The 24,743-nt window shown below is 47.2% G+C and overlaps 1 protein-coding gene across 2 annotated transcripts in view; it reads right to left on the bottom strand.

Annotated features, from left to right (window-relative positions):
* map2k5 (mitogen-activated protein kinase kinase 5) overlaps positions 1–24,743 on the bottom strand; it is an 80,992-nt gene that overhangs the window by 33,931 nt on the left and 22,318 nt on the right. For both annotated transcript variants that reach the window (XM_069190575.1, XM_069190576.1), the window contains 9 exons: positions 19,143–19,182; positions 16,656–16,724; positions 15,487–15,568; positions 14,315–14,376; positions 12,277–12,325; positions 12,033–12,106; positions 11,008–11,058; positions 10,083–10,154; positions 3,500–3,529 (listed from right to left, as the gene is read on the bottom strand). In XM_069190575.1, the coding sequence (XP_069046676.1) occupies positions 3,500–3,529; positions 10,083–10,154; positions 11,008–11,058; positions 12,033–12,106; positions 12,277–12,325; positions 14,315–14,376; positions 15,487–15,568; positions 16,656–16,724; positions 19,143–19,182 (529 nt within the window). The remainder of the gene's footprint in view (positions 1–3,499; positions 3,530–10,082; positions 10,155–11,007; positions 11,059–12,032; positions 12,107–12,276; positions 12,326–14,314; positions 14,377–15,486; positions 15,569–16,655; positions 16,725–19,142; positions 19,183–24,743) is intronic.

Below are 24,743 nucleotides of genomic sequence, written 5' to 3'. Positions count from 1 at the left end.
TGAAAATCACTGCGGCAGCAGGGAGTCTGAGTTTTCTCCCTCCAAATGAAATTTAAAGATGTAGAAAGAGAAGTAATAAATTAATGGGGTGTGAAAACATTCAATGCTTTACAATACCAGCGGCACTATTTGCACAGAAAGTTATTTTTTTTACTTCGGGTCATTTTGTCATAATTTATTAATCAAAGCATGGCTTAAGTACACTGGAGGACGGCGCACTTTTCCCCGCATTATAAATATCCATTCATTTTTAAAAAACCTCACCCCACTACAGTGCAGGCAGCCATGCGGCCGCGCCAGCGTTCAGCCTGACGCGTTGGCGCCTTCACACGGGCCAGACAGGATGGCCCCCCGCTCGCAGGCTGTGGCGAGGCCGGCACGCCGCACAGCGCGTCACGGAAGCGGGCAATGTCAGCTCGCACGGCAGCACGCCCTCCAACTGAGTACCGCGTGCAAACCTCCTAATCCCAAGGAAAAGCTCAAAGAAAGGCAAGAGGAAATCTAAGATCGTGCAATATTGCTCATGGCAAGCAGGTTCGGGGACTGAACGTCATGTGAGGCTAGATTCCAATGTGTGAACGGCACGGCCTGTCTGCTTGTGAAGATACTGAGCTTAACGGCAAGTGTTCTGATGGAGACGCGCTGTAACTCAGTCTTTTGAATCTTTTAGGGAAAAAAACGACTAAATCCGGGCTGGAGCTTAATTTTAACACTTGGTAATCTCTTATTCTAAATCTTGCACAGAATATCATCTTTTGTGCTCGGCAATGCTGGGTTTAATGAGGATCTGAAAACTCTGTGAGGTCTATGACAGGTGTGGACCAAGTCCCTGTTCGCCTGCATTCGAAAAGGTGCACCGCGGGCCTCCCTCAGCAGACGACAGCTCGCCTTTCAGATTGCACCTCGCCCTGCCTCACTCTGGCCTGCGGTCTCTGCGCTCCTTCCAACAGAGCCCTCTCGTCTGCCTGGAGGGACCAGCTCTGACGCTGGGAGAACAGGACACAATGCCGAACACAAAACAGAGTAGGCACAGACCCGCCAGGACCCAAAAACCCTGCCTTCTGCACCAAAAGTCAACGAAAACAAGTAAAAAAAAAAAAACAGCAGGCTGATGCAGACATTCATACAAAAGACTGATCTAATCACATATCCATGCAAACCACTGTCATGGACAAGCCTTCACTGTAATATGCTGGAGCTCTCCATTACATCTGCCATACAGACAATTACAAGTGTGCTCAGTTGGCGCAGCTCTTCTCAGTGAGATGACATAGGAAGCGCTGTCTGCCAACCCATTTTTCACTATCTGTCTCCCTACTGTACGAAAGACGGATGCCTTAATATCTGTTACATGTAAAAGTGTCCTTTCCTACTCCGTGCATTTTCTGCAGAGATTACACTGAAGTGTTAGACATAATGGATTACCGGGAGTCTCTGGAAGGTTAAACAACGGTCTGATTTTTAAGAGCGGGGAGAAAATGGTGAAATTGAACGCCCGAGGTCAAGGACTCGGGTCCCCTGAGGTGTTTATGAGAATGCCTTATTTTCCTGCAGCTGAGTGATAAATGCTTTGTGAAGACACCCTTTAGTGCACTCTTTTTTGATGTTATTAATACATTTATTTGGTGGGGATGGGGGGGGGGTAGGGGTGGGGATGGTATTTTAAATGTTAATCAGAGCAATTGCACTGTGTTGCTATTTTAATTTAACGGTCTCCTGCATTTTTAATTAGTCCAGTACCTGTGACGAGGGGAGGGGAAAGCAGGGGAGTGGGTGCCGCTCTCTCCCAGAACTCGCTGGCTTGGCTACACCTGCCCGGCTCCCATCGATGGTACACCCCGAGCCCCGAGCCCCGAGCCCCGAGCCCCGAGCCCCGAGCCCCGAGCCCCGAGCCCCGAGCCCCGAGCCCAGGCCACGCTTCCACGTGAACAAAGCAGATCGTTGGAATGGGACACTGGGAGGGTGCGGATCACTTTATCCCCGACTGCAGATTCCAATAACATCAGAGAGCACCACTCAGCTGCACGGAAGCACCAGCTCTTAGAAAGCAGAGCTGTATGGCTGGGTGAAGAGTACACTAGCCTCTTTATTTCTAAACTGTTCCAATTTGCTACCTCAAAAAGCGAGGTGATCTTCCTCCCGGCCCCATTGCTAGTTTATCAAGTCAATTCTGCTTTAAAGTAAAGCGACAACTGATAAGTAGCAGTCAACCTTGTAATCTGACATAACCTTCTGAATGTGCTCGATTATAATTCCTCTAAAAATGTTTATTGCTTTCAGCTGTAATCGCATAGGAAGCATGATTGTTCCATGGATGTTATGAGGCACCTGGAAGCTCACAGTAGATTAAAAATGTTAAGTTGAAAATGTGACTTGTCTGTAATCAACAGCTGGAGATTAACCCTGATAACATCCTTCTGCATTTACACTGGACACTGAGTCAGGAGAGCAGATTACACAAAAGGGAGCCCAGGGAGAGGAGGAGGAGAGAGGCAGAGAGAGAGAGAGGAAAAAAACGCATTCGTACTGATTATTCAATAACCATGTTTGTGTCACAGCCACATAATCTAAAACGTGCATACATTAGTTGGTGTAATAATACAATCTGGATTTGCATAATAATAGCGAGTTAATAGAGGCTTGAAGAGCGCAGACCAACAGCACTTTGAAATGAGACATGCCCCAGGCTGCAGGGCTCATGCACACAGAGGGCACCAAGGGAACAGCCAGGGATCTTCACGCCATTACAGCATGCTTAAAATGACACAAAAAAGACCACCTTTCCCCAGTTGTCTCAGACTAGGAAAGTATTTTTTCCTGAGTCTATAGGCTTTGACCCTCAAGGGAGACATTATTAATTGTGTGCAGAAATGGCCCACAATCCAGGCACTCTGTGTCTGGAACACAGACTGCTGAATTGTGCTTGGGAAATACCGCAACCGAGGCATACAGCCGCACACAATTACACAGATAACACACAGACTTCAGTCCTCAATTAATGACGATCAGACCCATCCACAAACGCATCAGTATTTCTGCCCAACAAAGGAGCACTGACTGAAACTTTGTTCAGCCGGAGCAAACAGAGATAAAAAGGAAAGTCCCTTATATAGCATCTCTGGTTCAGGTATAATAATAGTCCTCTTTTTATTTATTGACAAATGCGGGGAAAATGAGATTGATGACATGTTTATGAATTAGCTTTGTTTAACACAGGTGTTGTTCCAGCCGAGATGGACTAGCGATTAAAACAAAGAAAGCTGACTGATGCGCGGCACCTTGAGAACTGTGGTGAAGAGAGGTGCAATGCAGATATCTAAAATGCATCCTATGGTAGACTGGGGGAGGACCTCCGGAGGTGCTTGGGATAATTTCACATGATGCTAGAACATTAATTCTTTTTTTATATCTGTCCTTTATATAGTCTCCCTCACACCCAAAGCCCTGGGGCCTGACAGTCAGACGAACATACAGTACAGACAGGTACAGAGCCACTCACCTGGGGGTAAGGGAAACTGCCGAGCGCCAGCTGTGGAGAGACCAGAAGCACAGTATCAGAGTCCTGCACTGAAACATGCGATCCCGCACACTGACAGGCCAAGCAGGAGCAGAGCACTGTGCAATTACTGTGCTTGGGCTTTCCGACAGTGCCACAGAGGTGATTAACACTTAAACACCGGAGAACAGCTACAAGCCTCCGTATTGATTAGTCAGCACTTAACTGTGGGAAGAAGTGGGAGAAACTAATTCACCTGGTGGGAAAGCCTGAGTTTTCTCAGCTGTTAATTCAATGGTCCTAATCAAATGCTAAAACAACTTTTAACGAAGATGTTAACATTACAGTAGCTTTCAGTGTGTAACAGGAAAACGCTGATCACAAATAGGGAAAAATCAATGCATTAATGCTAACCAATCATTTCTTTTTACCGTTAACAGCAAATAAAGCCATCATCAAATAAACAATTCTGCTGATAGAGGTCTGACCACTGAGCACACACAGACAGCAATGCCTGCCTGTCACAGAGTCACGACTGTAATGACTGGATTCTTGCTTGAAGGCATCTCTGAATCAGAGCTTTTAAGAAGAAAAAACATATTCCGCACTCAGTCAGAATAATATTTTGTTGCCGGTGTCTTCTGTAAGTATTTGCGAACACTATCGGAGAAATACAGATGTGCATTATATCCTCTGTACCTGTAAGTACCTGTATACCAAGTGTGCTGCATATATATTCTAAGAATAAAAGTAAGTAGCCCAGGTGTGCATTTACTTTCAGGAAGCACTTTAAGAAAACAGAATAAGCTGTGAAATCCCAATAAAATGACAATGTGCAGAGTGCACAGCAATAATCCTGCATGCCATGGCCTGATGGGTAAAGGTGCAGCAAGTGGTGTTCCGACTCCTCCTGCACAAACACATCAGAGCCGGAGAATTTAACAATATGAAAAGAGAAGGAGGAGGATGTCCAGAGGGGGCCTGGAGTCACCCACAGAGGCACACCAGACCTTGGCCCTGCGGTGAGAGGTCAAACTCAGGAATCAGTGCTTGTCAATCTCCAGCTCGCACTGACCTCAGGTCAGAGAGAGGTGAAGACAGCAGGGGCGGGGGTGCAGAAACGAGGAAAGGAAATAGAAAGAGGAAAGCACAAAGGGGGAGGGGGGTGGAAGAGGAGAAACTCAGCAGCTGTCATGTGTTTTAGCCCATACATGCATATAGAGACAAAACAAGTGTCTCTAAAGTGCAGAAATGCACATGCCTGTGCCTTATTCTCCATGTGCACTTGTTTAGACATGCATTCTTAAAGCCACGTTGAACAATTTAATCCACCCAGCCACGCGCCCTCCCATGGAGTTGAAAAGATCTACAAACAGCATCACTGTTAGTACTGATAGCAGGGACTAATAATTAGTGGTGTGGCAGGAGACGGCACTATATCTGCCCATGCCCTCACTGCTCACACACAGTGTAATTTTTATGCCTGCTGCATTACAGTCCTAATAGCCATTTCCTTGACAGATTTGTTAGCTAAACCATTGAGAAGCAGAAAAGTTAAGAAAAGTGCCCAATTGTGAACACACAATAGCCTGCAGTAACACTACTGTATTAAACGTGCTTCAGATTTAATGAAGCTGTAATGGGTTTTCTAATTTCTTCCATTTCTGCAGCGCTCCCAGAGAACAGAAGATAGCTTTCATGCTGGAAGGCTATCTGCCTGTTAGTCAAGAATGTCAAGGCAGAACAAGTGGTGTGGACTGTGGAAGAGCAAACTTTAATTCTGCACAGCGCTCTGCTCTGAAGGCCCCCCTCTGCTCAGGTTGCAGAATTGCACGCGACTGCTTTCTTGGGGGACTAAACCCAAACTTTAACCCTTCCTCCCTCCAACCAAAATAACCACAAAACTTGTTGGCATGTTTCGATTGTGTAGGAACAGGAAACCGCTACCAAAAGATGAACCGGCTTTTAATACCAGGTGACAAAACAGCAAATGGAGGTCGGGTCCAAATTTTCGTTTAATTCATGTGAGGAAGTTGCATGCTCGCCAACTTGAAGGCTTGCACTCAAAATGAAAAGAAGAGCCATCGGTGGTGTGGTCACTCCACGCCTAGTCCGATCTGTGCACTCAAAGGACAACTTCTAAGAGCTTTCTGCTTTGCTGCAAAATGTGCTGTAGTGTTTTTTTATCACTGAATGAAATCCAGCTGAAATTTAAAAATTCTATATATATATGTGGGGGGGGATAACATTCATAAGGTGTTTCGCTTATGTTGCACTTTGCAAGTTTTCAACGTTATACTTACAGGAAAGAACACCAATGTTTTACCCTGAAACAAAGCAAAATACTTCTCATGAATACCCAGCTGGGAGCCTGTCAGCGCAGGCAACTAATGCGTTTTACCGAGAAGTGAGTGAATGAGTGTCCCCAGAGATACTGAACACCAGCGCCTTTTCCAGGGCTCCTATTCTGACTCGGAGGAGCGCAGTGACGGAGAGGGGTAACAGGTGTGAACGAGAGCACCGCGAAAAGAAACATCTGGCAAAAACATGGCACCCCCAATGCCGACGGGGATCCCAGCCATGCAGAGCGCTCTCGCACTAACTCCTGTTACACATTATTAGATCAGAAAGACTCACGCTCAGGCAGCCCCGGACTTCCTGCACACAGCCATCCAGTTGAGGTTTTATGAGCTGCAGGGGCTCTTGCACACCTGTTACTAAACATTTCACAGTCAGGGCCTTATTTATAATAAATGTGCACAAAGACCTCCAGCTAAATCCACACTAAATGCCTTTGTTTTTGTGCTTCAATGAGGCACTTTGTAAAAGAGCCTGTAGGTATAAAGAGTCAGAATGAAATGAATTGCATGTGCAAGGGAGTCTGATCTCCATTCCTTTAGAATTCCACAATTTCTCTTCTGTCCGTGGTAGTGTTGCAGTTTATTTGGAAAGACCACAGTTGGGAAGCTGAAGAATCTGGTTATAGGAGTCACATTCAAGACTGAGCTGAAACAATGCACATGGTCACGGATCTTATTACAAGTGTAGTACAGTATATTTATGTTCCATTTTTGATGTCTTTCCATGCCTTTTCACCGTTTACAGTGTAATGCTTTACCATGAACGTTTGTGTAGCGCCACACTTTTGCAATGGTTTTAACATTTCATGATGCTCTGCTTTGAAGAGCTTAAGGCCTGAGCATTCTGCAGGAAAATTCAAAAAGGGTGAGCTGACCACAGGGATTACGCTAGCCATGGGGAAAAGGAGGATGAAGATGGGAGGCTTCTGATGAAAAAGAAATGAGCCGGGTGGAGCGGGGACCCGATAAAATAGTTTAATCTGCTGATCAGAGGCAGCAGAAGCACCTGTCCAGTGGGAAGGCTTTGAAATGGGTTCAGCAGACCCCCACTCGGGTACCCAGCTCTGAGAACACATAAGCCATTAGCTAATAACCTAAGGACCCCTGCAGAGCAGGCAGTGGGAGTGGAGAGACAAGTTGCTGCCTGGACATCAAAAGGGATCCTCCTCATCAACATCAATGCAACAGGAAACCCATCTGAAATGTATATTGTACCTCTGATTACTTTACAACAATAAGCAAAGCCTTAAGACAAAGTGGAGCACACCACAGACAGGTCCTTCAGGGGTAAGAGGGGCTAAAGGCAGCATGTGGATTAGTCAAGGTCAGACAAGCCAAGCAGAGAAACACACTACAAGGAGTACCCTGATAGTGTAAGTATTAATCTTCTAATCAAATCTGCTGCACTAGCGCTGCCAAAGGTCACCCCCCAGCTACAGAAGAGTTTATGTTTGCTCCATTTTTCATTTAATCTTAAGCAAAAAACAGGTAACCCCAAGAACATTTCAGGCAGCGCACATTCAAGTTTGGTCAGCGGAATGCCTGAGATATTTCCATTTTGTAATTCACAATGCAAAGTTCAAATTACAATACAATTAAAAAATCCAAATCAAAGAGGCATTTACCCTCAACCACCTACATTGTGGTTAGTTAACATTGCAGGGCCCTGGTGCATGGGACCCTGATTTTAGTCAACTGGGTTTTGGTGATGAGACGCTATATGGGTTACTGCAGATACATGGCAATTTTGTAAGCAACATTTATTATACTGCAGTTGCTTTCATTTCAACATTTCAGAACAATTCGATAAATACGCCTGATTAGCATCTACTATTGCAGTCGGCGTCTTAATTTTGAAGCTTTACACTTCAGCAGAGCCAAGATCTGTTCATCTTACATCTTTTCGGGGAGGAACCTGAATCAGGTGACAACAGCTCACAGCACAAACGGATACATTACAGAAATATCATGGCTGTTCATTAATTATGATTATCTGCCCAAATGTTACTACTAGCATCATAATTTCGTTGCTGGGATCACAATTTGTAACAGAATGTTGTTAACCACAACAGATTGCAAATCAATATTAACTGAAACACTAGTTTCGTATCTCGCATTTTAAAATGAAACCACAGCACTGGGTTACTTTAAAATGTAGCCTGTTCAGCAGTCAGTGGACAACCCCTCCTCCCCTCACTCCCCCCCCCCACTACTGGCAGTGCCACTTTCACCCCCACAGTCCGATGCAGCTACGATTGGAGTACATGTGCTTCTGAGCCAGTGAGGAGGTGACCTCTCTGTACACTAATTACTGGAAGTTCTGGTCACTGGGTGATTGATAGCGCTCTGCCAGGCTGACTCCCAGTCTCAGCCACAGAGATACGGTTATTAATGGAACCCCCAAACCCCTCCGCAGGCTGAGCCCCCCCCCACCGACCCCCCGCGCCCCTCAGCCACACACTCTTCTTGCACACAGCTCATTGCCTGGTAGCAAGGAAACTGTAGGAGACTGGAAACATGGCCTGCCAGCCTCCCATCTGGGCCCGTGTCTGTCTGTCCTGCTGCAACACAATGGCAAGCGTGCTGCCAGCCCAGGTTTGTTCTCGATACCCAGGGGAAAGACAGATCACTCCCGCTGCACAGCAGAATGAGCCAGCACAGGTTTTACACAAAGCTCTCGGCTGAACTGTACCACCGAATCAGAATAAGAAAATACAAAATATAACGATATTTTAATTCCATAGACCTGTTTTATGCAAACTGATCTCAAATGAAGGTAACAGGTCTGAAATATCCATCACCTGGTGCCGGCGTCCATTTGAAGTTGCAGTGGGCACATCCTGAAATGGGACCACCTGCTGTGCAATGGGGACCCTAAAGGGCTCCCTTGGGAAACTATGTGCAGCTGGCCACGGCTTCAAACCATTAACCAGGCCGGTCCATCCATTCGCAGACAAAACATCCTGATCAGCACCGTCTGGACACAGCCGGACACTGATTTTCTCCTTTCGGAGGACTCAGAACCTGAACAGCCCAATCCAGTTCTAGAGGGCTCTCCCTGTGTCCTCAAGGTCTCACTGGCCGCGTCACTGGCGGAAGGAACTCTGGTCTTCAAACCAGGTCCCGAACTAGGGATAACAAGTGAGCTTGAGCTACCCAGCCCAGAAGGAAAACATGGGGTGTTCCTAACTGAGAATCAGGGACAGCTCAGAAAGTAATGACTTTACAGAATAGTTGGCATTCAAACACAATAAGCTGGGTGCTTCTGATTTCATTCCTGAAGTATTTCCTGTGATAGAAGAAGCATTACTCCTGGAGAACATGGCAGAGTCCAGGTCACTGCCCACAAGCCTGTGGAGCTCAGGCTATCCACTTGTCATGCATTTCGAATGTGTGTCAGAGCTGCACCAGGACAATGGCTGACATGGACTCTTCCTGATGTGTGTGTACCAAACTTAGCCACCCCGCATCGTCCCCCAGTCCCTTCTCTACCCCAGGACAGTTGGTGACAGAGCTTCTAATGACTGGAGTATCATCGAGAACGGGGGAGCAGGCTGCCAAGCCAAGAGGAGCCCCTTCATGTACAGAGCAGCACAGCAGCGTTAATGAATGGGTTCCCAAGTATGATGAACACATCGCTCAAGGTGAACTTCTGTTCTGCACTAGCCTGGAAAATTGTAATTAATCTCCACGTCTGGAAGAAACTGTAATTATAATTAGAAATTACATCTAGCCTGCTACTGTATGGATTACATACATTAATATACACTCATGACAGACATACGCACAGCCCTGACAGATTAAAATGAGCACCTGCTACATACAGTGGAATTGTCCAGCCCATCCTCAGCAAATCCCATACACAAAGTACCAGTGTCTTCCACAATCAGACATTTTTGAGTCAGTCTAAGAGAGCAGACACAGCTGTATTTCAGTTAGCGCTGTTTTTTGCTTGCTACTGTATTGTGCTATAGGTATATTATCTCCTTGTTTAGACATGACTCAGGCTCTGTGTGTGTTTTACAAATCATCTGCTGCATCAGCTCACACAAAAGTGCCACTCTTTCCCAGCATCCTCTCCTTCGAAGGCAACAGCAATGCCAACGTCTCTGGGACTAACCCCCACTTTGCTTACCTTGGCCAGGTAGTTGGCCATCTCAGAACTCTGGGACCTCTGATCTCTGAAGAACATTTCTAACCCCCTTCCCCTTTAACTGCAGAATTACCTCCATGAAAGAGATCCCTAAACTCCACACATCCGAATGGATTCCGTACTGTTCCCCCGATATCCTTTCAGGCTGCAGAACAGAGAAACACAAAAAACACCTATAAACACCTAAAGGAATTTACACAACATGCTTACTACACCACCAAAAAACAGAACCTTAATCCCAGTGTATTTTCATTAAGAGGCCGTGTCACAATTTGTATTGTGTATCCCCTCTTTTGCTTGTCATGACATCAGAAACATAACAGAGGGGCTTAAAACCTTTTGTGCTTTTCAGAGAGATCTTATGTTTTTCAGACACTCTTGGGCAGGTCAGCCCCTTGATTCCTGCACTGGTTAAAAATCCACAACAGTCACAGCAGAAGTGACCTATTTTCAATGGCTCTTTTACTACAGTACTGAAGCTCCCCACGGGACTGGAGGGGGGTACGGGGAGGGGGGGGTGCGAGGCAGAGGCCGAAGGAGCTCAGCGGAGAGTGAAAGTGTATTTATGCCACACTCTTTCCTTTGTGATCCAGTATGAAAAGCAATGTTCAGCAGGAAGCCAGGATCTATTGTTTTACTTCGTTTAATCTTTAGGCCGCGATTATTTGTGGGCAGATAACCTCCGCGTATCAAGGAGAAAAGTAATTTCTCTAATGCACACATGGGAGTGGAGAGGCACAATCCTGTTTGGTACCATTTCAAAAGGAAAAATGTAATTTAATTTAAAAAACGAAACGCACAAAAAAAACCATAAAGCAACCAGGGGAGGTATTAATAGAGGATAAAGACGACAGAGAGCGTCTGATGTTAACTGGCTGTTTCATCTGCCTTGATCAGCCCTCACTGCGGCAGTGTGATTTTCCTAATGGCCCGGGGCTGGGACTGGGGATGCGGGATTAGTGGACAGACGCGTTCCCGGGACACTCGAGCATACTTACAGCCATGTACGCGTTTGTTCCCACGTATGTTTTCGCAATGGAGTTGACCAGCTGCAAAAGAACAAAACAAAAGGATCAGCATCTGAGGAGCAACTGAAGGAGGCCTAGCGAGGACAACCCGGCACACTTCCTGGCGCACAGGAACCCGGTCCTGGTGCTGGTTCTGCCAGCGGCGGGGTCTCGGGTCCGTCGAGGAGCGGCGGCAGAGCAGGTGCCGGAGTGCTCAAACTTGGCGACACCCTTGACCTTTGAGAAGTTCCCGCTGGTCTTGCGCGCCGCCAACAGGAACGTACAGAGTCAGCGAGAGGGTCGGGCTGAAGCGGTCGGTTCCTGGAGCCCTCTGAAGTGCGAGACCCAGGGAGAAGAGGGGACACGGGAGAGGGGGGGAGGGGACGACGAGCCCTGATAACATCTACCACTCTGCTGACCTCCCGCTGCCGGGCGAGGAGAGGAGAGGAGAGAGTCATTCAAATCATCGTGACGGCGTGATCTGGGGGGTCACTATTAGAGGGGGTCTCCAGGGTTGGGCCGGGGGTGGGGGGGGGGGGAGTGGGGATGGAAATTAATTAAAATTGGTTTCTGCCGTGCAGTGAGTGGCACGCGCCTATTGTTGCCCTCTGCATTCATTCTTCTGGCAGGCCTGCCGGGGTCCCCGAGCTCAGGCTCCCAGTACGCCCGGCCTATTGTCTGAAGGAGAAACCGCTTCTCCAGTCAAAGGCGCATATCAATGAACTGCACTGTTTGTTGAGTAGTAATTACAATATCAGCAATTTTTGCTGTCGTTTAAACAATGCGCAATCATATTCCGAGGAAGGGAGGTGACCTGGGGGAGAGCGCAGATGAACGCGAGCCGGTCTCCAGGGCGCGCACACCGGCGCCGATGCCATTTGAATGGGAGCCAGCAGCCGAGAATTGAGACGTGGAGCACGGGCATCGGGTCCGACAGCCCCCCCCCTCCCCAAGCTACACAGACGCGCCCCCCCCCCCCCCCCCCGTACAGCGGCACCCCCTTCTCCACACCGTACCTGCGTGCTGACGCCGAAGTCACACAGCTTCACCTGGCCCCGGGTGTTGACCAGCATGTTGGAGGGCTTGACATCTGCCCGGGCAGAGAGAGAGAGAGAGAACAGTCACTGCGAGGAAGGACACGGAAAGGAAAAGGAGAAGAGGGAAGGTGCAGGAGAGCAAAGCACTCCTTGCGGTAAATGAGCAGAGCTGTAATTACAGCAGGCAGAGAGATTAATACGAAGTACCATCCTGCCTTCCTACCTCGGTGCAAAATCTTCAAGCTCCATAAGTAGGTAAGACCTTTCACCACCTGGATTTGAAAAGAACAAGGGTTTAGAGATGGAACTTCACTGGCAAACACTGGTACTTTTTATAAAGCATAAAGCACTTGCTTTCTCAAACGCAGGGCCTCTCAGATTGATTCTCAGGAGTAGGTTCTTGTTTATGGTACAGCTGTTCAGACAAATACCAAACAGAACTCCAAATGTAATTACATGAAACATATTAGCTCCTTTAAGAAGGCCAATAAAACAGACAATTCAAGGCGTCTATTATGCAGGAGCAGTTTACACCTATTCTATACATACATGTCTGCATTTTGTTCATACCTTCCTGGAAGAACAGTTCACAACACTGCTACAGTTTAAAAAAAAAATATGTTTCTAAAAAAGTCCAGCACTGCAGGGCTGTGAGGCTCCTGTCCCAGCAGGCGTTTTATTCCCCGCGCAGAAACAGGCTCACAGTGTAACCCACGCACTGCCCACGCTCCAGCCTGTATAAAAGACGGGTTTGGATTTCCACTGCTGCAATGAACACGCACATCTGCACAGAGCAGGCTCTCTGTCCTTCGCGAGAGAGCAGCCCTCACAGAGCTGCCTTGGCACTTCGGCGCAGGTCGTCCATCAGTCTCCGAATGGACAGAGGCAGGACACACAAACATGTAGCTCTTTATAGAGGATAACCTGGGAGCTCCACTGCTACACTATTCAAGAAATCTCAGGCTGCAGTACACATACTCTCAGAAATCCATTGACCTCACCAACATAAAATCACTTTTCCTGCTATCTTGTATTCAGTAGTTTTTTTATCGTTTTAATTGATGGTATCAGCCCTTTTGCACTTTTGTTCTATTTTACTTATTTATGATGATGATGATGATATTTGCATCGGCACTGCTGGCATAGAGTTGCTACAGACGTGCTACCGAAACACTGAATAAACGCAGTTTCCCAAGAGAAGCCCGATGGTCAGCAGGACTCATCACCCGTACAGTAGTGAGCCAGGGCCAGACAACCGTGCCCCGTGCCAGCCACCAGAATATCCCGCACTGCTGCTCTACACCCGCTCAAAAGAAAAGCTTTCGCTTAGGGAAGTCTGACCTTTCACAAAAATTTAACCCCCCCCCACCCCCACCCCACATTATTCAGGCCCGCTAAGGGAGACGACAAGAGCTTCTGGCAACAAACTCCTGAGCCCGAAACCGGAAAGCCCTGGAGGCCTGAAGCAGAACAAAAAGTTCCCCCTCCCTCCGCACAGAGTTCAGAAGCACAACCGCAGATTGGAAGAGCTGCTGCCGTCACCCTCAGCACTGTGCACGGATAATTAGAAGTCTTTGTCAGGAGAGGGAAAGAACGGGGGAAAGTTGTGAATTGAAATTAACAGAGACTAAAGAGCTGTCGATGTTTGATTACGGGGAATGAAAGACAGTGGTGGAGGAAAGGGATAATGAAGGTCAAGATGGAGGCACCGCAAAATCAACAGGTTTTAATTAAAAAGTATTTGGAGTGTCAGCTCCATCATCACATCCTTCATCATACTCTGATGGAGCCCCTTTCAAAGGGATTAAGCCACTAATAATCCAATTAAGATATTAACACCTGAAAGCCAATCGTACATTCACTCTTATTGATTCCTTTTTGCTTAGCGTCTTGATGCTTTTTAAACTGGAAGGAATGGGCAGCGTGTGAAAGAAAGGCTAAGGGGAGACAGCCATGTCCCAGTCCAGAAGGCAGGCTCCTCCCATGCCCTGCTTATCCCCGGAAACGCAGCATCGCAGAACAAGCAGATATACTAAGAGACACTCTGCCCTCGAATTAATTAAATTCCATTTATTTTAATGAGATTTCAAGGCTCCAATGGCACCCTCGGAGGCATGTGCACTGGGAAGGTTGGAGATGAGGTGTAAAGATAAAAGAGCTCTTGCAGACATGTGGTTCTTTGGTGTCCAGCAGCAGGGACAAGACCTCATCAGGATATAGCCTCTACAACCATGTTTCCGTGGGATGATCAAGACACTCACCGCCACAGCGATCCTGCCAAGCACGTGCTCCGGGATTCTCCTGTACACATCCAGAGAGCCCCCTGCACACAACACAATGTTACATTGCACACAGGCTGCCGAACTACAACATCCAGCCATCTTTCTCACTGGAACAAAACTCATTTTCATTTTAGAACAACTCATGACCATAGATGGTAACTGCAGCCTTGCATCCTAAAGACAAAATGTGCTTAATCCTACTTTTTGTAAAATCAATAAAAACAATAACAATAAAAAAGGCAGGGACAGAGTGCTGCCCAGTGCATCCTGAGCTGTGCTGTGATGGGATCTTTCATACCTTAAGGTCATTGTACCAGAGACAAGGTAATGATGGTTACCAGTATACTCAAGCCATAATCACTGAATACTGTCACTGAACAGCCAGGTGTAAAGAAATTGACCTTCAAAAAGATGCTTAGTTTTCATCTGGAAACAAAAAAACAAATCAATTGTGGTCAGCAATTATTGCCGTTTCTGGAAAAGGTATAATGCACTTTATTTGAAAGAAACTCCCTTTATATCTGTATGTCAGGAAAAAAGCTTCTCAGATCAATAAACTAATAGCAGCCGAATGAGCAAGATGGAATGGATTCCTCTTGTTCACAATCTCCGTAATTATCTATTGTTCTTAACAGTTGCATCGCACTGAAGGTGGAAACTGAAATCTGGAGGCCAGGAGTGGTGTTGCAGAACATTCTCACTGCCTAAGCTTTTAGTTCGCTCTGTTCCTACCTAATGGTACATCCGCTCGCCGAGGACAAACACACTCTCTCTTGGCTCCTAGGGACTCAAGCCTAATCCACCTCTTACACCCCACGACAGGCACTAACCACGCTAGTCGCTCAACGATCTGATCTCAGTGTGTCATTAAAAGCAAGGGCATCAACCATGTAGCTTTTAACGCACACCAACGAAACCAGCGACATCTTTAAAATTGACTACAGTTAAAACGCTTTTTGGTGCACAAGTGTAAATGGATATGTAGAGTAGTGTAAGGGATGGGAGTCTAAATTTAGCCCACAGTCAGCGATGTACCCAGGGACATCTTGCATCCCGACTTCCACTCTGCAGGCAGGGAGACAGGGGCTCACTTCAAAACCCCTGCAATGTTAACTGAAAAAGAGCAAGAATTTCAAAAATAATAGACTCACCATCCATGAATTCGGTGCATATCGATATTCTGTTTTCCACGAAAAATGCACCATAAAATCCTATAATGTAGGACGAATCACACTGCAAAGGCAAGACATGGAGGACAGCAGATATTGGTACCGGGCACCGACAAAAACGACAACACATCAGGGAATGTGGACATGACTCTTCTCATGGGACATTTTCTCACTGTGCAAGACTAGACGTCTACCTAGTCAAACACTGACCCTTCCTCTTTGGATGAAACACGTTTCCTATGATTACCAACACTTTTCAGTCATTTCTTCGAGTATGCCTCCTGCTTTATCAAAATGAGCACCTCACTGAAGAGCGGAACGGTCCAAAGCACTATCACACCCACCCATGTTACAGATATGGGAGTTTATGTCACAGCCCATTCTTGGCACAGGAATAGGCCCCATACTTGTTGATTAGAGCCAAGCTATCGGATACAAGGGAGTTTGCTTCTGCCTCATCTTGAGCTGTGTGTTGTGTCACAGAGACACGATCTCTTTTAGCCTAAAACTATCATTTCAATTGAGCATTCCAATGAGCAAATCTTGACCTTGGAAAGTCACATTCCAGCATGTTTTAGATTTAAATTACCCTTAAATGGGAACTAAAGATGTAGACCACCTTAACAAGAACTTTAACTAATGAAGCTACGGACAGATCCTTTGGCTTAAGGTCATGAACACTATGGAGACTTATTGAACCAGGGTCATCCACGCACACACAGGTGAAGAACGTACAAACCTAAACGTATTTAAAAACGCAGACACAAAAAGGCACGTCCACAAACACTTGTAAAGTGACGATTTAGAGTGATCTTGGAGTTCTACTAGATTGTGGCTCACTGGAAGCTTGTGCGAAGCTACAACATTGTGTGTCGGCCTCTTTATTTCACTGCTCAGCTGCTGGCAAGACTCGAGCCACACCTGGCAGATCTCTGTGAGCAAGGGGACTGGGAGTCATGATAAATTATTCAATCCAAAAGAAAGAGGGACTTTCAGACAGCGAACACTCCCAAGCCCAGGGTTTCTGAGAACTGAGACAGCGACAGTGATACCAGCTGGACGTGGGGTGCTGGAGAGGACACAGAGGCCTGGGCAGCACAGGGTGTGCAGAGGTGTGTGCGCGCAGTTGGCCCGGCAGACAGGAGGCGTACCTTGTACAGGATTTCGAGTTCCGACATGATCTGCTTCTGCAGCTCCAGCGTGATGTCTAAAGGAATAACCTGAGGCAGGAGGAAGGACAAACACACAGAGGGTCACAAAGAGCCCGAACACGAGAACAAACGAAACCGGGCCGCACAGGCTGCCTCACTCATCTGAGAAGGCGTGCTTCCGTCACTGGCAACCCAATACCTTAACTCAATACGAGAGCAACCTGTCTTCATTCCTGGCCACTGCCAGCCCCTCAGCATGAAAACACAGACAACAGGGCAACGGAAAAGGGAGGTAAGCAGACAAGCTTCTGGAGATTGAGCTTAAACCACACTGCGCTAATTAACGAAACCATCACCGACTATTAGGCCAATTTTGATTTTTAAGGACACCCTCCCCTCCCTTGGTAACCTTCCCCCAATATTTTCTTGCTAATTACCCTTTTAACACAGAAGCATTCTTCACTGGCAGAAGAGTTTTTATGAGCCCTCTTGTACTTACTCCTCTCCAAGCTCTGCCAAACCACTAATTAATTACACAGCCATTCAGCGAGTCTCAGAGAGGGGCCGAGACCTAAATACGCGGCATAAATAACCGCAACTAGTCATGACTACCCGGCTCAGCCATTTTCAGGGAGCCTGAAAGTGCCATGATGGAGACGCCATTGTGAAATAATGATGCCTCTCCTGTTCGCCCCGGCCGCGGAAACAACTACGCAGTACAGCGCCATCTGCACTCACGGTGCTGCTTGTACAAGCGTGGTTCACAAGGACCGCACGAGCCAATTAATGATCACGTCAGATCCAGGAATGCACAAGTAGTTTATTTTTATAGATGAAAGATTCCAAACAAACAATTGTATCATACTGCCTCCCTACTAATGCTCCTGTGACCTCTGGTAGCACCATCCTTTAGTTTGCCGCTAATCTGTTGCAGAATTGTAGTTGGGGTTTCTAAACGGAGAACTAGCACTAGGTTCCACAGTGTATTAATAACCATGAACGAGCAAAGCAACTGGACGGGTCAATCGGTGTTATCAGGAGATGGCCCGTGGCTTCTTGCACACGAGATCTGTGAGATGACCAAGAAAGAGAAGGAGGGAGGACAAAGACAGGGGAGACGGAGAGAAAGCGAAGGAGAAAGGAGTCAAGTGAGCGAGAGGGAAGGGAGATGGACGAAGAGAGACACAGAGACGAGGGGGGGAGTTTAACCTGTGAAAACGTCTTCTGCTCTCCAGTACACCTCCAGGACAAACAACGACAGCTTGTCAAGTTAAATATAAGCAGTCAAGTGGAGGAATTATAATTTACTCTTTGTGTTCAGGCCTAAATTAGTGCGAGGCTATTAAAAATCCACAGTATAAATAAGGCAATTCATCACCCCCTGCCATGGATGGCTTCCTCTATTTGCCAGAGCAGCACTCTTTCCACTTAGGGAAGATGAAGCAGAATCACAGGTCATATTAACTCACTAGACTTTTAATGTACTTATTTCATCCAGGGCCACCTAATTGTCTTTCATCCATCCCAGCACCAAAAACAGGAGAAATTTTGGGAAGGGAGACATCGGAGAACAAAGGATTAATAAGACGGTCCGTTTAGAAATAGGAGGAAGCCGTGGCAGAAGAGGCAGGCCGCGACACTGCTCTCTCTGGCAAACGGCGAAAATCGCCCCCAGGGAGAAACTGCCCCTAGGGAGCCCGGCAGGAAACTGGACCTGGGTGCTGTGTTCTTCTGTGGCAAAGCCCACAGAGATCAGACTTGCAGCGCGTTAATAATCCGAGCTGTTCTTTCTCTGCCGTCAGCAAACAAAGTGCCAGCGAGGCACAAGAAACAGGTCTTTAACTAGCGGGCCTCCTAGGAGACAGAATGCTCTGGCTTGAACAGCACTTGAGGAGACCGAGATGATTTCAGCTTTAAATGCATTGCACATTTCACAAATCCGAGCACAGCAGTTTTAATTAATTACATTTATATAGCACTCTTCATCACAAAGCATTTTCCATACAGGGGGGGACCCGACGGAGACATTCAGCACTGCAGTGCGTCCTAACTCTTCAAGGGGACATGCCAGTCATTATGGCACGACAGATCAGGCGGAGAATTAAGAACTTGCTTCCCCAATTGAATTAAAAGAGCGTTTGTAGGAGGCCAGACTGTGCAAGCAGAGTAGAATGTTGCATTTAGCAAATTTAGAATTGAACACCATGACAAAGTGTCAGGGGATCCTTAATGTCTAAGTATCATCTGGTCAGCACCTCCTACTGTACAGAATGCAACGTACTGGTTCACCAACACCATTAACTACAGCCTGGATTTCCACAGAGGTCTTCCATCCCAGTACTGCTCAGGCCCAGCGCTGCTTAGCGTTGGATGTTTGAAGAGATTGGGACCAAAGGTGGAAAAGGCTGCTGGTTGGCGTGGAGACGTGTTACAATCTGCTGCAAGAACATTCTCCTCCTCCAAACCATGAACGTGCACAAACCTTACCTTCACCGCCAGTATCTTCCCACTCGGGACGTGCAGAGCTCTGCGCAGAGACAACAAAAGCACATGAGAGGGAGAGACAGGCACAGGGCTCCACACACCACACGACAATAGTGTAGAACAACTTGAAAGATGAAGGAGCAATTTTCGTCTGCGTTTCCTTAAGGCAAAATCCAGAGGCAGAAAGGTGTTATCGTCCACGTCTCAGCACAAGTGGGTGTAATATATGAATTTCTTTCTGGGTGTTTACAGTAGATTTTGTCTCTGTACCCTAGTGACGTGACAGACAAACACAGCCCCCTCTGCCCTCTGTGAGGGGGAGCTGCAAGGCAGTGAAGTTGCCATCTACACATGTTGAGTTTCCCATTGCATGGCAATATGAGGCATTTAAGGCACTCTAATAAAAATTAGAGTGTGTGGGTACTCATGACCAGGATTGGGTTCCCCTGGTTTAAGTTATTACAAACCGCAGGATTTGGCATATTACTTTATTTTACGTCAGGTCTGCACAGTTAGATACATGAAGCTAAAACAGTAGTAAAATCTTCACCTATTTGAATGGACTTTCTCCTTCCTGAGGAAGAATAGTCTTCCTGGTACCAGAGTCTTCAGCTCATGAAACCTGCACTGGGTCAAACTGCTCAGCAATGGGAGGCTCCTGTCACTGACTCAATAACACGGAGACCTGGACAGATCTGGGCAAAGCAAATGACAAACCTGCAGGATCTAAGCAGGCTGGCACCCGGATGGGTCACTACAAGGAGAGACGGGGTGAAAGGTGGTGGACAGTGAGGTCATCAGCTCGCAACGCACTTCAGACCGGCCATGCCAGGAGCTTCAGCGGCTCGCCCGGGGTGAGCCTGGCTCAATTTTCCAGGGAGGGGGTTTCGGATTGCACGCAAATTAAAAGCGAAGTCTTGATAATTTAATTATGATCCTCGTTAATTCATCTGTAGAGCCCCCAGATTGGGTTTCCAGAGGCTGGGGTTTTCATTTACGAAGCGCTGACAATAACAATTTAACATTTAATTATCCCGCAGGACGGGGTGCACAATATCCAGGTCCCAGTCTGGCACACAGTGTCCCGGCGACCACGCTCCTCCTGACAGGAGGCTACCTGAGAGAGGGCCAATTTGTTTACTGCAGACAAATATGGCGTCTCAATTGTCTTGACCTTCCTCGACAGGTCTGTAAAGTGATTAATGTGGTTTGGAGAGGGGATACGGTTACAAAGGGATACAATTCTAACCTGCTTGACTGTTTTAATTAATGGCCAACACCTTTAAGTGGCTGCTGCTGTAACGTCCCTGTTTAAGAACAAATATTTACCCCCCTTAACTTCACACAAGCTTCTCTTATCCCTTCATTTTCCTTCATGAGCTCTTCTGCCAAAGCGCGTGAAGTTCCCCTCCTTCCATCCAAAGGAAATCCTATTCTGTATCCTATCTGGATCAAGAGGCTTCTCATAAATGACAGAGGCAGGACAAGCATTCGCTCAAACAGAATTTTAGCTTCAGCTGAAATTCTCCATCGCTGCGTCAGCCTCTGCTGTACTCAAGGGGCTTCGTTCCAGTTTTTAGTTTTGATGGGTTGGTCTTCCTTTAAGCTGCAATCAATACCTGTTAAGCAAGAGCTGCGTTGCTTAATTAAAAGAGGAGGAGAATGTTAATTGTGAAACGAGCCGAGGCGTTTCTGTTTCTGACAGTAAACACGGGTTGCCTTGCTCTCAATGTGCTGCGGTCATGGGGATATCTGTCCGTCGACTTGCAGGTTTTCATTTTTTAGCCAATGAGTGGGCTCAAACCTAACCTTTCCGCTGCCCAGTTCCCCCCATCACTTTTCCTGGCCTCCTTCCTCGAAGCACCCCACCCCGATGAAGATCCCATCTCTCAGCTGCACCTGCATGTCCAAAAATATCCCCATCTCCATCAGCTGTACTGTCTTCTGTCCCACTTCACACATACACCATCTCACGAGTAGCAATATATACACATCTGCACTTCATTTAGAGCTGACAGCCTGCACTGTTTCTTCTCTGGTCTGTTCTAATGCAGTGTAACTTATTACAATTCAGCAGAGTTCAATCAGTGGTGTCCTTCAAAATAAACACGACTCTTTGGCTCACCTGTGAGAATTTATTCTACGGTGGACAAGAGGTACTTATACAGACGGCCTCAGCGTTACTCATACTCGCAGTTACCCTGACCCCTGTAAATGTGTCCCATTCCCCTGTATTTTATTTACTCTGAAGCCAGTGTGTAATGAAAGCTCCTGCATGAAGTATTCATGGCCCTTTCTAAAGCCGCCATCAGCTGACAATCAGGGCCACAGTCAAGCCTGGGATTTGGTTACCGCGCTTTAGAAAAGACACAGCGGTGAACGATTCACCCAAAACGATCGGCTGTATCCCTTTACACCGGGCTCGGCGACACGGAGAGTGAGCGGGCGAGCACAAACCACACACGCGCTGAGCCGGGAAGGACAGACCGCTGTCGTGCAGCGACGGGGGGTCATCAGGCTTGCAGAAAAGGCTGAGAACAGCACACTCTTTGCACAAGCACACCTGTATTGCTGGGCTCTCCTCCCCAGCCATGGCCTCAGCGCCCGAGCGCTATCACAGCCACACCACAGCAGCGGCCATCTGCCTGGACTTTTTCTGATGCGCTGCATGGCTGATCAGTACAGAAGATTCTCTAGTTTCACAAGGAGTGCAAGTGTGTGCGCTGGGAAACAATCTGGGGACCGGATCTGCTTCTGCAACTGGCCAGATGATTCATCCATTTCACGTCGCACAAGCAAAAAGGCTTTTTACTGGCAAACCTCTACCATGAGCCTCATCCGGCTGGAACCTATCCCACTGGCCCCTGGAAACTGACTCTCCCCCTGGGCAGGACACCAGTAATAGGGCCACCATCCCAAAAATGCTGAACTAATTCATACAGCTGGGCGGACTGGAGTGACCAAGGATAAAGCACCCTGGGCACTCGAACCTATAAACCCTACAGTCAGCAGCCATATGGTGCAACCATTTGCCGAAATGCACGTACATTACATATTATACTATTGAATGCACAGATGTAATACGATTAATGTGCACGTTTCCTCAAAATCAGATGACTAACATTAAATATCCAGCACCAGGTGTTGTCTTGCGTGCAACAGCCTGTGGAGGTTAAAATCTGAATCGCCTCAAACTGCTGTACAACGAGGAGATGAATCCCTACTCCTGCAGGAGCCACAGCCCAAACCATTGTGGCTCATCTACCACGGAGACATCTTATTAAGATGGCACGTTTTTTTGTAAAATAAGAGTGATGGACCAGGCTTTGGGGCAGCATGGTGGCACCGTGGTGAGCATTACTGCCGTGCAGTGCTGGAGCCCTTTTAGGTCTCTGGGCTCGATTCCAGACGTGAGGTGCTGTTTGTGTGGAGTTTTCTGTTCTCCCCATGCTAGTGTGCGTTTCCTTTCACAGTACCAAGACAAACTGGTAGGTAAATTGGCTTCTGGGAATAACAGGCCCTGGTGTGTGTGTTTGTGCCCTGTGATGGACTGGCATCCCATCCAGAGTGTACCCTGCTTTACGCCCGTTTCTTGCCGGGAAAGGCTCCAGCTCCCCCCCGAGACTATATTGAATAAAACGGTTAACAATGGATGGATGGATCCTAGTTTTTTGTACTTCAAGGAGTAAAAATATCAACTATTGCACAGCACTGAGAATTAAAAAAAAAAGCATTCGGAGAAATTCCAGGGACACGGCCCTGAGTACTCCAGGCATTAAGACGTACCCCTAATACCCCACCCACCCGCAGCTCAGCCACTTGAGCAACAAGAGACAGAGTGAGAGCAAACAGGAGTGAGAGTGAACCACTTTAAATAACTCTCCTTTTAATCGCTGGCTAAATGCACACTTCAATACTGCTTTATACAGTCCTCTGCAAAATTACTGTAACTAACAAGCAGAAATTTATCAGCTTCAGCCAAAGATCAATGGGAAAATCAATGGGAACACGGTTCACATCTAAAGAGCCCAATGGCAATTTAAGGAAATTACAGCATGTAAATGCATGTGCTTTAATTGACCAGTTTCATCAAGTAGGCCGTGCAAGCTGTCCGGACAGCAGTTATTTACTCTCTCCCCACAGCTTAGGTTCCGTGCAGCGTAAACAGTTTAGACAGCCCGGGCTGCTGATTCTGTTCGAATAAAACCCGGCGCCGAGGTGATGTAGGGCTGGCACGGTGCTGGTGCCGGAAGAAGAGGAGAAGAAGGCCATCAGATGCAATTCTGCCAACATCCATCGCTCGGGCACGCCGGCAAGCCACCCCAGAGCCGAGTCAGGAGGAGGAAGGAATTCACTGCTGGCAGTGCCCAGCTGCAAACAGCTGGAATTGCCTTACTGCTCTTTATTCTTTTTGCCAAAACCCAATCAAAAAGGAAAAACAAAACAAAAAATATTTTCAAAAATACTTGCTCCTTCATGCCTTTTTTACCCAAGTAGAGCTCAGGTTTATACAGTATGTGTGGCAATGATATGTCTAACATGCTGTTGCAAGTGGAAAACTGGAAGTTTAAGGTATTTCAATATTGTCTGTTCTCGACGCCCTCATAAAAAAACAAACCCGCATGGTTGTGAAATGAGCTTTCCCAGCAGGAGCTGAACAGAAATGCAGAGCACTGGGAGCCGATTCTGATCACCTGAAATCACCAAATGTCCGTCTGGACACATGTTGGGGGGCGGTATTGGTTTTTAGTTTAATTTCAAAACGCCTTTCAGAGTCTGGGAAACATAAAACGAAACAAACCAGAACAAAAACCTTCCAATAAGCTAAGAGGATCTGTTCCTACTGCACTAGTCTCATACTTGAGAAGTGTTTAACGCCTATACTGTCGATTTGGAAACAAACAAGTGATACGGAGAACGGGGGTGTCTCGGGGGAACCGGGCGGCTGTGTGTCAGAGACGAGCGGCGCACAGCGGAGCAGCCGGTCGCGGAGCCCAAATAATCACGCGGCAGCGAGGGACGAGGAGGCGGAAGCCCTGAAGACCGGCCGCTGAATTATTTTTCAAAAAGCAATTTAAGGAAAATACCCAAGGTGCCGCTCCTATACAAATGCTCGCCGGAGCGCTCAACGGTCAAACAGGTTTGTGTTTTACATTACGGGGGCTGTTTAGAATACAGACGCCGCTCCTTGAAGTCTGGGCGGACAAAACAAATTACAGCACAGCGAGGCTGCAACACGCGCCCCTGCGCCCATGCTCCGCTGTCCCGGCCTCTGTACATGTCACCCAGCTGTTATCCCCTGACCCGCAGCCCCCTTCACCTGCCCCATCTGCGGGCTCAGCGCGGGCGACACCACCCAGAGGCAGGGCAACAAATGCCACCGTGCGGCCTTTGGACCCAAGCGGGGCGTACCATGCTAGATGTTTTTCTATCGGGTTTTTTTTTGGTCAAAGCTTCAGTTTTAGAAATAAAAGGTCCCGGAATTGCCTTTGATGTAAGCTCAGTTACATCAAATGTTTTGTCCTCAGCTACAGTAAACACAACGTAGAACGGCCTGCGAATTCAAAGAAACTATTTCTATTTTTTTAAAATAAATCACCACTA

Source organism: Lepisosteus oculatus, chromosome 5, assembly GCF_040954835.1.
Source record: "Lepisosteus oculatus isolate fLepOcu1 chromosome 5, fLepOcu1.hap2, whole genome shotgun sequence".
In the NCBI taxonomy this organism is placed as follows: domain Eukaryota; kingdom Metazoa; phylum Chordata; class Actinopteri; order Semionotiformes; family Lepisosteidae; genus Lepisosteus; species Lepisosteus oculatus.
The sequence above is the reverse complement of the archived record's forward strand: the minus strand, read 5'-3'. Positions and strand labels throughout refer to the sequence as shown.